The sequence below is a fragment of the Lepidochelys kempii genome, chromosome 4 (assembly GCF_965140285.1).
Source record: "Lepidochelys kempii isolate rLepKem1 chromosome 4, rLepKem1.hap1, whole genome shotgun sequence".
Classification (NCBI taxonomy): domain Eukaryota; kingdom Metazoa; phylum Chordata; order Testudines; family Cheloniidae; genus Lepidochelys; species Lepidochelys kempii.
Genome location: NC_136383.1, coordinates 116,314,259 through 116,329,287, shown reverse-complemented (window position 1 = coordinate 116,329,287; position 15,029 = coordinate 116,314,259). Strand labels below are relative to the sequence as shown.

Genomic DNA, 15,029 nt, shown 5'->3' with positions numbered 1-15,029 from the left:
TTTCTGCAGAATCCTATGAAGAGTAAGAAACCATATTTGGAGAGTTAAACATGTTTGATATCTGAATATATGAGTGAAATAAGGTTATTGGCACCATCTAATTCCATGGGGATTGGTGTGCACTGGTTGTACAACTGACTGTAGTATTTGCAAAGAGACCAAGGATTGAATGTTATAGAGCTTAAATAGCCCCTTCCCTTCAGTTGAGACATAGTTGGTAGTATGAGTTTTAAAAGTCATCATTGTAGCTGCCAATTCAGTACCTGTTCCATGGATAAACGGAGGAACTTGCTGTCCAGTCCTGTTGATCAACTACTTTTCCCAAAAAAAAACCAACTTCTTTTTTTAATTTAAAAATGAAGAATTGCTTGAGAAAGAAACTGAACACTTTGTAGGATTTAATATTTAGGCTCCTTGGGGTAAAACAGCTGCATTTTATTATTACAGTAAACATGTTGCAAACTTTTCCAGGGCCTTTGCTGTCTCATTTGAAACTTATCAGAGATTTAGCTTGAAGAACCAATCAAATCAGTGATTTGCCATAACTGGAAAAAATATTTATTATGTACAATACATTTTATTTTCATTTTGGTTTAATTTTTATATCGATCACACTTAACCAGATTTAAGCTGCAAATATGTGTTCAAGACTTACATTGTCAAACACGTAGAAGTGATAGTATATTAAAATCTACTTATAGTCTGTGTGCAAAAGCATGCAGTGCTATCTTTTCATGCAAAGTGCATGCAAGGGCAAGAAATCCATTTCTCTAATACTGAATTGACTTCCAACTAGTGCAGGAATGGCAGAGCCAGGGAATTTAGAAAAGAAATATGCTGTAAAAGGTAATTGTCCTTCTGAATTAATTAACTCTAGTGACAAATGAGTGGCTCTTCACATGCAGCATGATATTTATTGCCTGTTGGCCTTTTGTAGAAAATATTATTTTTCTCTGTGTTGCTAATCTCTTTTCTGGAACTAGATTAATTTCCATGTGAAAGAGATAATGGCTATATTAATTTGTTTTATCAACAACTAATCAAAACGCATGCTTTTTGTTTTCCTGTGGTGCTTTCAGAGGAGTGTAAATACTTCAGGCAAGACCTGTATTACTGTGGGTGGATAGTGAGTTTGGAACCATTTCATAAAGTCTGTGCAGCTTACACTCGCTAAAATATTTGATGCTGTATTTCTCTTCACAGCATTCATTTGTAGGATGTTTTTGTTTGCTTTTAATCTGAGAGATATGGGTACTTTCTAGGAACAGAAGTCACCTTCTACAGGACAGGCCCAGCAAAGAAAATAACAGAACACCACTAGCCATCACCTTCAGCCCCCAACTAAAACCTCTCCAGCGCATCATCAAAGATTTACAACCTATCCTGACAAATGATCCCTCACTCTCACAGATCTTGGGAGACAGACCAGTCCTCACTTACAGACAGCCCCCCAACCTGGAGCAAATACTCTCCAGCAACCACACACCACACAACAAAAACACTAACCCAGGAACCTATCCTTGCAACAAAGCCTGATGCCAACTCTGTCCACATATTTACTCAAATGACACCATCATAGGACCTAATCAGATTAGCCACGCCATCAGGGGCTCGTTAACCTGCACATCTATCAATGTGATATATGCCATCATGTGCCAGCAATGCCCCTCTGCCATGTACATTGGCCAAACCGGACAGTCTCTACGCAAAAGAATAAATGGACACAAATCTGACATCAAGAATCATAACATTCAAAAACCGGTAGGAGAACAGTTCAACCTCTCTGGCCACTCAGTAAAAGATTTAAGGGTGGCAATTTTGCAACAGAAAAGCTTCAAAAACAGACTCCAAGGAGAAACTGCTGAGCTTGAATTAATATGCAGACTAGATACCATTAACTTGGGTTTGAATAGAGACTGGAAGTGGCTGGGCCATTACATGTATTGAATCTATTTCCCTAAGTTAAGTATCCTCACACCTTGTCAACTGTCTAAATAGGCTATCTTTATTATCACTACAAAAGTTTTTTCTCCTGCTGATAATAGCTCATCTTAACTAATTACAGGTTTCAGAGTAGCAGCCCTGTTAGTCTGTATTCGCAAAAAGAAAAGGAGTACTTGTGGCACCTTAGAGACTAACCAATTTATTTGAGCATAACCAATTCAACTAATCAATTTATTTGATGCATCCGATGAAGTGAGCTGTAGCTCACGAAAGCTTATGCTCAAATAAATTTATTAGTCTCTAAGGTGCCACAAGTACTCCTTTTCTTTTTGCGAATACAGACTAACACGGCTGCTACTCTGAAAACTATTGAAATTGACTCACTCTGACAAATTTGTGTTATTATTATTAGACTAATACTGTGCGATCTTCCTGCTCTGATCTGAATGCCATTCAGTAGTATAAAATCTAATGATGCTAGTTAACTTTTTTTGGTGATGGAAATTGTGTGTCATCGGAAGCCCTAAGCACTCCTAACTATATTTTACAGCTTGGAGGTAGCAAACCTGACTCGTGCAGATGCTGATCTGGAAGCCTATCGAATGCAGATGTGCAAAGAGGCGATTGCCATGTTGATGAAGAACATGGTTTTCAGACACAATGTCTCTCCTAATGTGGAGAAAAGGATGGGTTCAATTTTCAAAAAACAATTTTTTGCAATGGAGAATGAAGTTCAGGAGGAGTATAGAAGAAAGATGGTGGCTTTAACTGCTGAATGTAATCTAGAGACTAGGAAAGAAATGGAGGTTCAGCACCAACGAGAGAGAGCTGCAAATGATGAGGCTGAAGAATTAATTAAGCGACTGAATGAGAAGGTAAATCAGGTATGAAAGTAACATAACAATTTGTATGGTTACCCTTTTCCTACTATTGCATGTTATTTTTCCTGTGGTTTCTCTTTTAGACTGTAATGGCCACACTGGTTTTGTTTTCTTGCTATTGTAGCTGCCTAGTGAGAATTCCAGTAGTCTTTGAACATTTCACCCCTGTTAACCTAAAAAAGAAAACTCCCAAATTATTGTTTCATATTTGTCAAACCTCATAACTTCGATTAAGAAGATGGCTCAGAAGGAGTAACCAACACAATTTATTATTTGCCACTGGTGCTGCACTTCCGCATGAACGTGTATTCCTATGTATTGAATGTAACGTTGCTGCTGTTCAAGCTTCCCATTTTCCAGTGAGTTGTAGAGATAAAAGAATTCATATCAGGAACATATTCCCACAGACCAAGATGTGAAAACGTCCACTTCGGTGTCTTAAATTCTTTGTCACATGCTTGCATATGCTACCAAAAAAAAATCATGTTTTATTTGAATGCAGTGTACTTGTTGTTGTTTAGTGCTTTTATGGTAGTTAATAAAACTGATTTTTTGCAGAAATGGTTACTTTGATAAAAATGACCCACCAAAGATAATAGCAGCGTACAGGGGTTTGTGAGAAAGGGTTTGATGCAAGGCCTGTTGGATGGAGAAGTATTGTATGAGGATGCAGGTTGGTGCAGACCTGTTGAGCTCTTCCATAGGAACAAATAAGTATATGAGCTGTGACTCTTGGGAGGGTTTGCTTTTATTTTGACACATTTACACTAGCAGATAGGACTCAGCTGAAATTTGCTGGCCATGCCTCTCGTTGAAGCTGCTCCAGCTACCTTTCCAGCATTGTACCTTTTCTAGTGCTTTGTCCAGTTTGGTTTTAAAAGTCCCAAGTGATGGGAGACACTAAAAGATCCTGGCTTAAGGATAGGGGCTGGGGAAGAATTCAAAGCCAGACCCTTCAGTTCTTGTGCTGATCCACTTATCTCCTTCCTCCCTCTCCTCTGCTTACCCCTCAACTGTTGTGCTCTTTGCACTCAGAGAAGCAGAGAGAAGTGGACTAAAATCTATGAAAGAATCTTTACTAGCTTTAGAGATACTATATTTCATGTCATTTACTTTTCCTCTGGAATGTGGAGGAAAGTGGCATTGCAGGGGAATAAAACGAAGCAATCCAAAGTGGAGAAATGTGGGTGAGACACCAGATGCAGAAGAAAAGGAGTACTTGTGGCACCTTAGAGACTAACCAATTTATTTGAGCATAAGCTTTTGTGAGCTACAGCTCACTTCATCGGATGCATAAAGAGGAAAATGCAGTGAGGATGTTTTATACACACAGACCATGAAAAAATGGATGTTTATCACTTCAAAAGGTTTTCTCTCCCCCCCACCCCACTCTCCTGCTGGTAATAGCTTATCTAAAGTGATCACTCTCCCCACAATGTGTATGATAATCAAGGTGGACCATTTTAACAAGAATGTCTGAGGAACAGTGGGGGGGGAGGGGTAGATGTGCAGGTGAACGAGCCTCTGATAGTGTGGCTGATTTGTTCACCTGCACATCTACCAATGTGATATATGCCATCATGTGCAAGCAATGCCCCTCTGTCATGTACGTTGGTCAAACTGGACAGTCTCTACGTAAAAGAATAAATGGACACAAATCAGATGTCAAGAATTATAACATTCATAAACCAGTCGGAGAACACTTCAATCTCTCTGGTCACGTGATTACAGACATGAAAGTTGCGATATTACAGCAGAAAAACTTCAAAACCAGACTCCAGCGAGAGACTGCTGAATTGGAATTCATTTGCAAATTGGATACAATTAACTTAGGCTTGAATAGAGACTGGGAGTGGTTAAGTCATTATGCAAGGTAACCTATTTCCCCTTGTTTTTTCCTACCTCCTCCCCCTCCCCCCCCCCACTGTTCCTCAGACGTTCTTGTTAAACCCTGGATTTGTGCTGGAAATGGCCCACCTTGATTATCATACACATTGTAAGGAGAGTGTTATGGATAGATGAACGGGGCTTTTCTGTTGAATATTGAAAATATGATTTAATGTTAATATTATTTTATTTCAAAATAGCTGCTCATTTCAGATCACTTAAAGAAGAATGCGCGTAGTAAGCATTGAATACATGTGAGCTTAGTCTCAGTAATACATTAGTCTCAGTAATATTGGTACTTTTAAAATATATTAAACACGGGTAATCATTTGGATGTTCTTGTTTTTTGTCCTCTCCCAGTCTGCTATAGAATACAGATGTCTTCTGGAAAAAATTCACAAACTTGAGCAGAGCCACATGAAGAGGTTCCTTTTGGTGAGGCAGGAGGAGTACTTTGCGAAAGCTTATCGACAACTGGCTATTTTCCAGAGAACAGAGCTCCATAATATCTTTTTTACACAGATAAAAAATGCCATTTTCAAGGGAGAATTGAAGTTAGAAGCAGCCAAAGCATTAGTGCAGGATTACTCTAAAATACAGGTAATGATGTAACTATTCCACTCTTTAACTTCCCAACAGATAGCGATCACATAGTAATGTTTGTGAAATGTTTCTCTAATTATCTCCACTTGTAGAACTTTGCCATGTTATCACTTTTATAACTGATTGACAATAGAAATAAGATGCAAAACTACAGTCCCATAATTTTGAAATTTTAAAGTCTAGACAAAAATTATTAATTCATGTACATAACCGTTCCCAGTAACGATGGGAGTTGTGCATGTTCATTCAGGCAGTCTGTTCCAGCTAATTGGGTTTTACATTACAAATCTGAATAAAACTTGACCTGTTTTTTAAATTCTTCAAAGGTGCTTAAGTGACTTAGACCCTAAGACTTAGGATCCTAAGTTACATAGGCACTTTTGGAAATTTCACACTATATCTTAAAGTGAAAATTGCTCTAGGGAAAGAGAATGTTTTTTGTTTCTTTAAAAGAGCATGGCTCTGCGTATGCTTTCTACTGAGCATAGAGCCTACTACCCTTGGGCCCCAGTTCAGCAAGCATGTGCCTAGTTTAGGCACATGAGTAGTCCTGCTAAAGTCAACAGGACTGCTTATGTGCTTAAATTTAGGCACATGCTTCAAGTATCCTGTTGAATCAGGACCCTGAGTAGTCTCATTGGCCTCCATGGACTACTCTGGGTAGTAAGCACCGTGCTCAGTAGCTGGCTGTTCAGGCCCAAAGATCAACAAACTGTGTTAGACTGATGCAACTGTAATAACATGACACAATCATCTAATTTACAATACTTTTAACTAACTTGTATGGAAGTTCACTGTTGTTTTTTATTTGTAAAGGCTGTTTAATATTATTATTTTCTAATGCACAAAACTGGTCTAAATAGCACTCTCTCCGGTGTTAGTTAAAATGAATGTAACTTCTAATTAAGACATATATGTGTTCACATTCTTTCCTGTAGGAGGACATTGAAGAGCTAATGGATTTTTTGCAGGCTAATAAGAAGTATCATCTGAGTAAAAGATTTGCTTTCAGAGAGTACCTAATAAATAATATACATTTATGGGATTCTCAAGCCTCTTCTCTCTTGAACACAGCAGCAAGCCAGATAACAAGTCTCATTAACAAGATGGAAAGGTAAATATAATCTCTATTTTAACTATTCCTGGTGTCTCCACTCCTACATTATCTGAGTGACCTGTGGTATTCCTCAAAAATAATTTTAGCTATATCTAATAAAGGTTAATGAATAGAATTTAAAAGTTTACTGAGAAGATTTATTATTTTTAAAATAATTCAATGAATATTTAGTAGCTACCATATTGGTTATTCAGCATCAGAGTGTAATATACTGTCTTTGGCCTTGATCCCACAACACAGAAATACTGCTGTCTCACATACCCGGTTAGAGCTCATTGACTTCAGTGAGGCTCTAAATGGGTACATCAGTTTATTTCTGTGCTGCATGTTACAGGATCAGGGTCATTGTGTGTGAGTGACTAATATTGCCCTCTGGTAGCAGTCCCACTGAGAGAATAAGGTACTTTCTACTAATATTAGTGGCTAGAGAGATTCTTTAGCCCAAGTGGTAGAAGCATGTGCTTTTGGAGCTATTAGTTAAGGGTTTTAGTCCCAACCCTTGTGTGTGATCTAGATCTGAATTATGTGTTGCTGTGAATGTGTTCAAATAAGATCTTGGTTATTTTCTTTTCTCCCAGCCTCACTCCATGTCATACAAATACATGTCCAAGAGAACGACTTCCATGTTTGATTATAATATGTGATTTGCTTAACTGGATCATTTAGTTTTAGATTGATGCAGTGTCTTATGAGTAGAGTCAGATAAAATGTTTTTGTCAGTTTCCTTGACTGATGGGAACATGTACAGTTAGACTTATTAACAGATGCCCAGATTCTGCTGCTGGAGGATTATGGCTCCCACTGAAGCCAGCAAGAGTTTGGGGCTGATTATAGATCCTTTACTTATTCAGATAGTACTCACCCATGTGAATAGCCCATTTAAGTCAATGGGAATATTTTTAATAAGAATTACTGAACAGGACCCTATGTACATGAAAATCTAGACCTAGATGAAAAGTGCAACTCTGATTCACTTCTAAATTTAACATGTAGGGTGAGGAGCTGGATATATGGTCTCAAATTGGCATGCATAAAAGTTTTCCAAAGGAAAGATGATCTCCACAGTTGACTGAGCTTATAAATAATATAATTGGTATAGATCTTTATTAGCAGACAAGCCACATGCTGCTGGGAATAGTAAAGAATAAATGTTGGCTAAAGTAATAAGTAAAAATGAATTGCAGAAAAAATATTTATTTAACTGTTTTGGGGTATTTCTTTTAGGTCATATAGGCTCTGGGCTGATTCAGATACAGTATTTGAGGATACCGTAGAAATATCCCTGAAGGTAATATGGAGACATAAAAATGATGAAATGGCGCTGGTGAAATGAACAGTTAAAATTACATGACAGTATAGAGCAGTTTGAGGGAGAACTCTAGCTAGTACCAAGAGAGCTGAAGCATCTGCTAGCCTGGCATGTGGAGAAACTACTGAAAAGTATGCCAGGAAAGTAGAATGTGTCAGTGTGCAGGAAAGCAAATTACTAATTTTTCTGTTGATCCTGTGCCCACATCTTTCTTTATATATTTTAGACATATATTGGTGCCAGTTGCCAGTCATCTGGGTGCCATGTATTGCAGAAACAAATATAAAATAGATTAATATAATCCAAACTTCTCAGCCAGTAACAGGACCATATAGACATATTACTATCTAAATTGTTTTCTTTCCTGCTATTGTTCTCAATTGAAAGGTAAAAATAATAGAAGATCTAGAGTAGGGCTGTCAAACGATTAAAAAAATTAATCTTAATTAATAGGCATTAATAGGCATTTTAATCACACTGTTAATAATAGAATACCATTTATTTAAATATTTTTGGATATTTTCTATGTTTTCAAAGATAGGATCGGGGCTCTGTACTTCAGCTCTGCTCAGGGCTCCAGTCCCGCTCAGGGCTCCGGGCTTCATCCCCCATAGGACTCGGGGCTCCAGTCCCATACAGGGTTCAGGCCTTCAGCTCCCCCTCAGGGTGCGGGGCTCCAGCTCAGCACTTCAGCGTACCCGTGGAGCTGCACACTGGGACTTCAGCCCCCATGCTGCCCGCGGAGCTGTGGGTTGGGGCTTTAGCCTTCCCTCCCTCCCCCCACCGCCGATGCATCCCTCCCAACCCAGAGGAATGCGATTAACGCATTAAAAATTAATGAGTTAATTTTGTTTTCAGTTCATTGCAGGCATTAACTGCGATTGTTTGACAGCCCTAGTTTAGAGGCCCAAAGGAAGATTGATATGAGATACCAAAAGATCATGTTCTGTATCTGCAAGTAGTGCAAAACGAACAGCACTTCATTAGAGACTGGATAACTGTTCATTTAGAGCCAAGTACCTTACCTTATTTTTGTAACCTTTGCTCTTCTGTTTAGCCACCTATTGCAATAGCTGTCACCTGTTGAGTCATGACTGCCATTAGACTGTAAGCTCTGTTGAGCAAGGACAGTCTTCCTATATGCCTGTACTCTGCTTTGCACGTTTTGGATGGTACGATAATGTATGTGCAGCTACGTGTCCAAAACCAATCTTACCACCTCCTTTGTAACGTAATGAAGACCCCACTTCTGCAGCTTGTACCCTTCCATATTTTCACATCACTTTCAAATCATATTAAGCTTTTGGTCTCCTTGAGAAAAGTTCTTTGGTTGTTCTGTAGACATTGTTACTTTGGGAAGGCCCTTAATGAGAAGCTCTAATTAAATAGGCCACTGTGCAGATTTAATCATGAATTCGTAGGAGCCGATTACTAAAATGAAGGAAGAAGTGGGGTTTATTAAACTGGAAAAGTAGCTTTAGTTCATTGTTTAATAACTGATATTGAACTTGAGATGCAAAATAAAAGAAAAATCAATGACTAGAAAAGAGAGAGAGGAGAGTTAGAAGAAAAAAATCTCAGTAGTGGAAAGGCAAGGCCTGGGTAGTTTTTGGTGGTGATACAGTGTGATATTCACGTGCACAAAATACTGCAGCACGAACACGAGTCGTAAGGAAATCCTAATGTAAAACAATGCTTTTCTCTCTCTAACTTTGCATGCTATTCATTGGCTATAATGTTCAGAGGAGTGAGGAAGAATTTACAAATTGGGGGAGGGATGCAGTTCTACTTTCCAGAGAAATCTTGCGATTGAGTTTCTTACAACAGGATTAGTTTTGCACCGAGAGCTACAAACAATATCAGCAAATGGCGTTTCCTCTCACCATATAAGTAATAGGAAGGTTGGATGGAGGATTCCCCAGATTTTTTTTCATAGTGTCAAATTTTAAATAAATTCTGCAAAGTTAGACACCCTCGCAAAACAAAGTGACATTACTCAGTTATCTTGTGTGACCCTCCTATAACTTCAGACACCCCCACACTCACGCAGCTTGTTTGCTTTCAGAAGATTGGCAAGACCTGTGCCTATTTTTTCATTCTTTGGACGTTGATATTGTAAAACTACACAATGTAGTATTTCTGAACATTCTCCAGAGTCATTCTGCTGCAGGCAAAGCTGAGAATCATGCCCAAAACCCAGAAAAAGAATAATTCCATGGTAGGTTGGCCAGAATTTCAATCTTTAATTATAAGGGGAATTGGGGAATATTTACAGACCAGAACAGAAGAAATGTTAAGAGCAAGAAAAGTCTGAACCAAAATTCTGGTCCTTTTAAATTGTATCATTAATCTCGTCTGCTTTTTCATCTTACCCTTCAACTCCCACTTCTCTCATTACAAATGTAGATGTTCCTTTATCAAAACCAGTACACAGTAGATTAGGTACTTTAAACATATATTTATGGATGGGATTAAAGGGAATTTTGAGTTGCATAATTGTTTTATATCTAGAGATGAAATTGGGAAAATATGTGGATGAGATAGAATACACATAAACAAATTCAGAGGTAGCATAAAACAGTCAAGACATAAATGCTGTAAAGGACTTTTAAAAGCAGAGCTCAATAGAACGTTTAAAATATATTGGATAAAAAGTCAATCGAGATTCATGTGAAAAAGATACTGTAAGAATGTTAACAAAATAAGTAAATGGTGGGTTTCATTATAAAACAGCCACTCTAGGACTCTAGAGAAAATTTCAAACAAAGTCTAGAGGCCAGTATTTTCAAACTTGACCATCTAAAGTTAGCATTTAAATAAGAAGCCTGATTTTTCTGGACAACTCAGCTCCTTTTGAAAATCAAGCTGCTGATTTGGGTGCCTAAATATGGATTTACTCTAACTCTAGGTATTTGCAGTGCTGTTGTAGTTTTGTTGGTCCTAAGATATTTGAGAGACAAGGTGAGTGAGGGAATATCTTTTATTGGAACAACTTCTGTTGGTGGAAGAGAAAGCTTTTGAGTTGGTCTCTTTTTACCAACAGAATTTGACCCAGTAAAATATATTACCACACCCACTGTGTGTCTCTAACTCTAGGTATACAAGTTTGAAAATTTTGCCCATAATATAGTAGGCAAGGATGGATAGTCAGATGTCTCTGGGCCAGATTCCCTTTCCATTCTGCCCTCTTTGCATCACTCAGCGCAAAGGGGCTGGAGTCTGGCCTGGACAACCTACTGAGAATTCTGCCAAGGGTTAGGGAGCTCTCAGTTGGCATAAAGTCGGTGTAGTTGGTTCCCATGCCAACCATGCCCCTTCGCTCCCCCCATACAAACACTGGCTTAAGGGTTGAGGGGGAGTGTAGCTGCATTCTGCCAAATCTCAGCTGACCCCCTTAGGGAGCTGGGCTGAAGCAGATGTGATCTGTGAATTATGGAGCTGTAACCAGCCATAAACAGTTCCTAGGCTGCCTCCCTTTCTCTATGCTGAATGTGGAAGAGAATCTGACTCTGTCTTTTACAAAGAAATTTTATACTTTGAACATGGTTCCCTAGACGCAAGAGGACAGGTGTGACGTCTGATTAAAGTATAATTACGCAAGCCATTATTTCTACCACTGTTATATAATTGCAACGAATCTTATGCAAAGTGTAACACGTGGCCAGAAAGGGTTAAACAGCTTGCAGGCTAAGAGTATGTCTACCCTGCCCACGTTACAGCGTGGCTGCAGCAGTGCTGTGACGTGGGCAGGATAGTCGTGCTTTATCGCTGGGGGAGAGCTCTCCCAGCAATAAAAAATAACCACCTCGAATGAGGGGGGGTAGCTTTATTGCCGGGTGCACGGCTCCCGTCAATAAAGGCTGTCTATACTGCTGCTTTTCAGCACTAAAACATTTGCCACTGGGGGGGGGGTGTTTTTTCACACCCCTGAACGACTAAAGTTTTAGCGCTGAAAGTGGCCGTGTAGACACAGCCTAACTAACCATGACCTTTAAAGACATTTTAGAAAGGTATGCGAATGGAAATTAAGGCCATTCATGCTAAATAGGCTAGAACTTTGAAATGCAAACCTGTATTGTTAGAAGTGATACTAATTGTGTGTATCTTTAATTCTAGCTATGTAAATAAACAGTTCCTGTCTGTCAATATAGCTACTGATTCAGAGATCAAAAGGGAATATTAACATTTAGATGAATCTTGGGTAAAATAATGTCATTGTCTATATGTCTCTGAAGTTTATAATAGACTGCCTGATGGATAAATTGCCCTATGTTAATTTGTGTAACTACAAAATGAAAAGGAGTACTAGTGGCACCTTAGAGACTAACCAATTTATTTGAGCATAAGCTTTCGTGAGCTACAGCTCACTTCATCGGATGCTGAAGCTCACGAAAGCTTATGCTCAAATAAATTGGTTAGTCTCTAAGGTGCCACAAGTCCTCCTTTTCTTTTTGCGAATACAGACTAACACGGCTGTTACTCTGAAACCTGTAATTACTGGTGGTGTTCAGAAAGCACAAGGTTACATCAAAAGCCTATTGTTTAACCAGAACTGTGTGGTCAAGTGGATGCTAGAACACTGTATAAAAAGACCCTCAGTAACAGTAATAACAGTAATCAGAGGCCTATCCACCATTGTGCAATATGTCACTGCAATATTTTCTGCTGTTGTCTGTCCTTTAATTCATAGAGCCATTTTATTTGTATATGTGCTATTGTGAGCAGATATCTGCATTGAACTCTCTACAATCTAACCTCTTCTCTTGCTTCAGAAGATTCCACAGCTTCAGTGCCCCTCCGCATGTTAGGAGTTTAGACCATTGCTGCTAATACACATTTTCTTACATTTATGCAAGTTAAATGTCCTCTGCTGTCAAATTGTCCATTTCATTTATATATTTAAATCCATCCAGAGTTTCTCATAATCCTCCATTTTACTAAACAAATTGACTTAGTGTCATTATCATACTTTATCAACTCCTTTTACTTTTTGTTCAAAATCTATTTAATAATTTTTATCAAATACTGACAATCACCTTGGTACCCTGACATTTGACCTGTAGAACAGCCTTCGCTGTAGCTTTTTAGTTGCTTTACTGGTTCGAACTGCAGGACTGCCCTTATTCATTTATTAGTCATTTTCCTTAATAGTCTCGTGTGAGAGACCTTTTCAAAAAAGCGTTTGGAAAAATCTAAGTGAATTACATTCATGCTGCTTTATCTACCATTTTGTTAACATTTCCGAAGAATTCTCCTAGATAGAAAGCTCTTTTTATCATTTTCCTTACAAAAACTATGCAGGGCTTGACTTGTCCAGGCAATACTTGTCCAGGTGTTGTACTACTTTAACCTTACTTTTCCACTGCATGCATCCGATGAAGGGAGCTGTAGCTCACGAAAGCTTATGTTCAAATAAATTGGTTAGTCTCTAAGGTGCCACAAGTACTCCTTTTCTTCTTTTAACCTTACTGGAACTCTTAATAACTGGTTTCCCCAGTAGCACAATGAGCCCCACCATTCTGTAATTCCTGTGTTCTAGATAGTCAAAAAGGCACCAGATTAGTGACTTCACAGCTTTTTTTTCCGAACAATTGCTAGTTTTAAAGTGCTATGGCTTCATTTCGCCAAGCACTCTGCTCCTTCACACTTCATTTCTTTCATAACACTTTGATAACCTTATCCAGTCCTGGCAATTTACTGGACTTGAAGAACTCCTATTGCAGTATGAATTTCTCCATGGATTTTAATCTCTAATAAAACCACAATAATTTCCTGTGATATGTGGCCTTAAATCCTACCATCATCTACAGTAAAGTCCAAATCAAATCATTCCTCTTACTGATCTCTTTTAGTAGTGTACTTTTTATTCTTCTCCATTTAAGTGGAGTCTATTGCATCAATAAATATTTCTCCAAACAGTCCTTTGATACCCCCTTCCACCAGGTAGAACTGGGGTAGCTAAGCTACCCATTGTTGTTGTTATTGCGTCAGCAGAGCATAAGCCTTTAATGTCTTGGGGCCTGACCCCACCAGGTGCTGAGCAGCTGCTATCTGCATTAAGATTAATGACTTGCTTAGCAGCTCTTTGTGTCTGGATTTTACTATGAGGAATTACTCATTGCAATTCTGATCTGGACATCTGCAGAATACTGATCCAGTTGGGTGAAATCCTGGTCCCACTGAAGTCCTTGGCAAAACTCCCATTGTCTTCAGTGGGGCAAGGATTTCATCCATTGTTTCCATCATATGGGCTTTCTAATCAATTAGATTCCATCCCTTAGTCATTTCCACACTGGAGTGATCTGTCTAAAATAGTTGTGGTTTCCTTTACTTCTTCAGATATAATACAACTATACACAACCTAACCTACCCATCAGACAAACTATAGTTTGAAGTCTGAAGCCCTTTTGCTTTTTTTTTTTTAATTGTCAATCATAACTCTGAGTTGCCAATTATATTGGGCATTCTAACTGGCTCCTTTTTTAATTTTGACTTTTAAGTCTTGAGCTGTAGCCTGGAGACGCTTTCATTTTTGTCTTAGAGGTACAACCATTATATTATTAGTTTCAGAATAGCAGCCGTGTTAGTCTGTATTCGCAAAAAGAAAAGGAGTACTTGTGGCACCTTAGAGACGAACAAATTTATTTGAGCATAAGCTTTCGTGAGCTACAGCTCACTTCATCGGATGCATTCAGCTGTAGCTCATGAAAGCTTATGCTTATTTGTTCGTCTCTTAGGTGCCACAAGTACTCCTTTTCTTTTTATATTATTAGTGTTATTTAGCTGACACTCTGCTTCTGCTTGAACCGATGGCTACACCTCCTTGTCTCTATTGTTTGTGTCTTTGGAAACTCAGTCCATATTCCTTTTTACTGGCCCCCTGTAGTACCCACAACTACCTACAATTTAATCTGAGTGCCTTTTAAGATTTTTACACGTAAAACAATTCCACAGAATAAATCAACTTGGAACTAATGAGATGTGTGTCTATCATCGTCCCCATAGTCAGTGTGTAGTATCACCACCCTGTTCACTTAGCTGGCATGTTACATCACTTTCCCTCCACCTTTCATCTCATGGCCCCAATTCTGATTCCTGCTGCAGGCCCTTTTACTCCACCCTGGGTAGGGATTGTAAAGGGGCTGCAGAGACTCCTCGGTAATTCCCCCAGCACAAAATAGATTAAAGGTATTTAAAAGTAATATCTTGATTGATTATTATTTTGCATAACTTGCTCTTCCTTCTATCTAATTCCGCCACCCACATGTTATACTACTTTGTTTTCCCT

At 38.6% G+C, this 15,029-nt stretch overlaps 1 protein-coding gene across 6 annotated transcripts in view; it reads left to right on the top strand.

The window, feature by feature from the left end:
• EVC2 (EvC ciliary complex subunit 2) overlaps positions 1-15,029 on the top strand; it is a 165,676-nt gene that overhangs the window by 77,295 nt on the left and 73,352 nt on the right. For 3 of the 6 annotated variants that reach the window (XM_073342528.2, XM_073342527.2, XM_073342530.2), the window contains 3 exons: positions 2,495-2,828; positions 5,073-5,312; positions 6,254-6,429. In XM_073342528.2, the coding sequence (XP_073198629.2) occupies positions 2,495-2,828; positions 5,073-5,312; positions 6,254-6,429 (750 nt within the window). The remainder of the gene's footprint in view (positions 1-2,494; positions 2,829-5,072; positions 5,313-6,253; positions 6,430-15,029) is intronic. The other 3 variants (XM_073342532.2, XM_073342529.2, XM_073342533.2) reach the window with 1 other exon arrangement.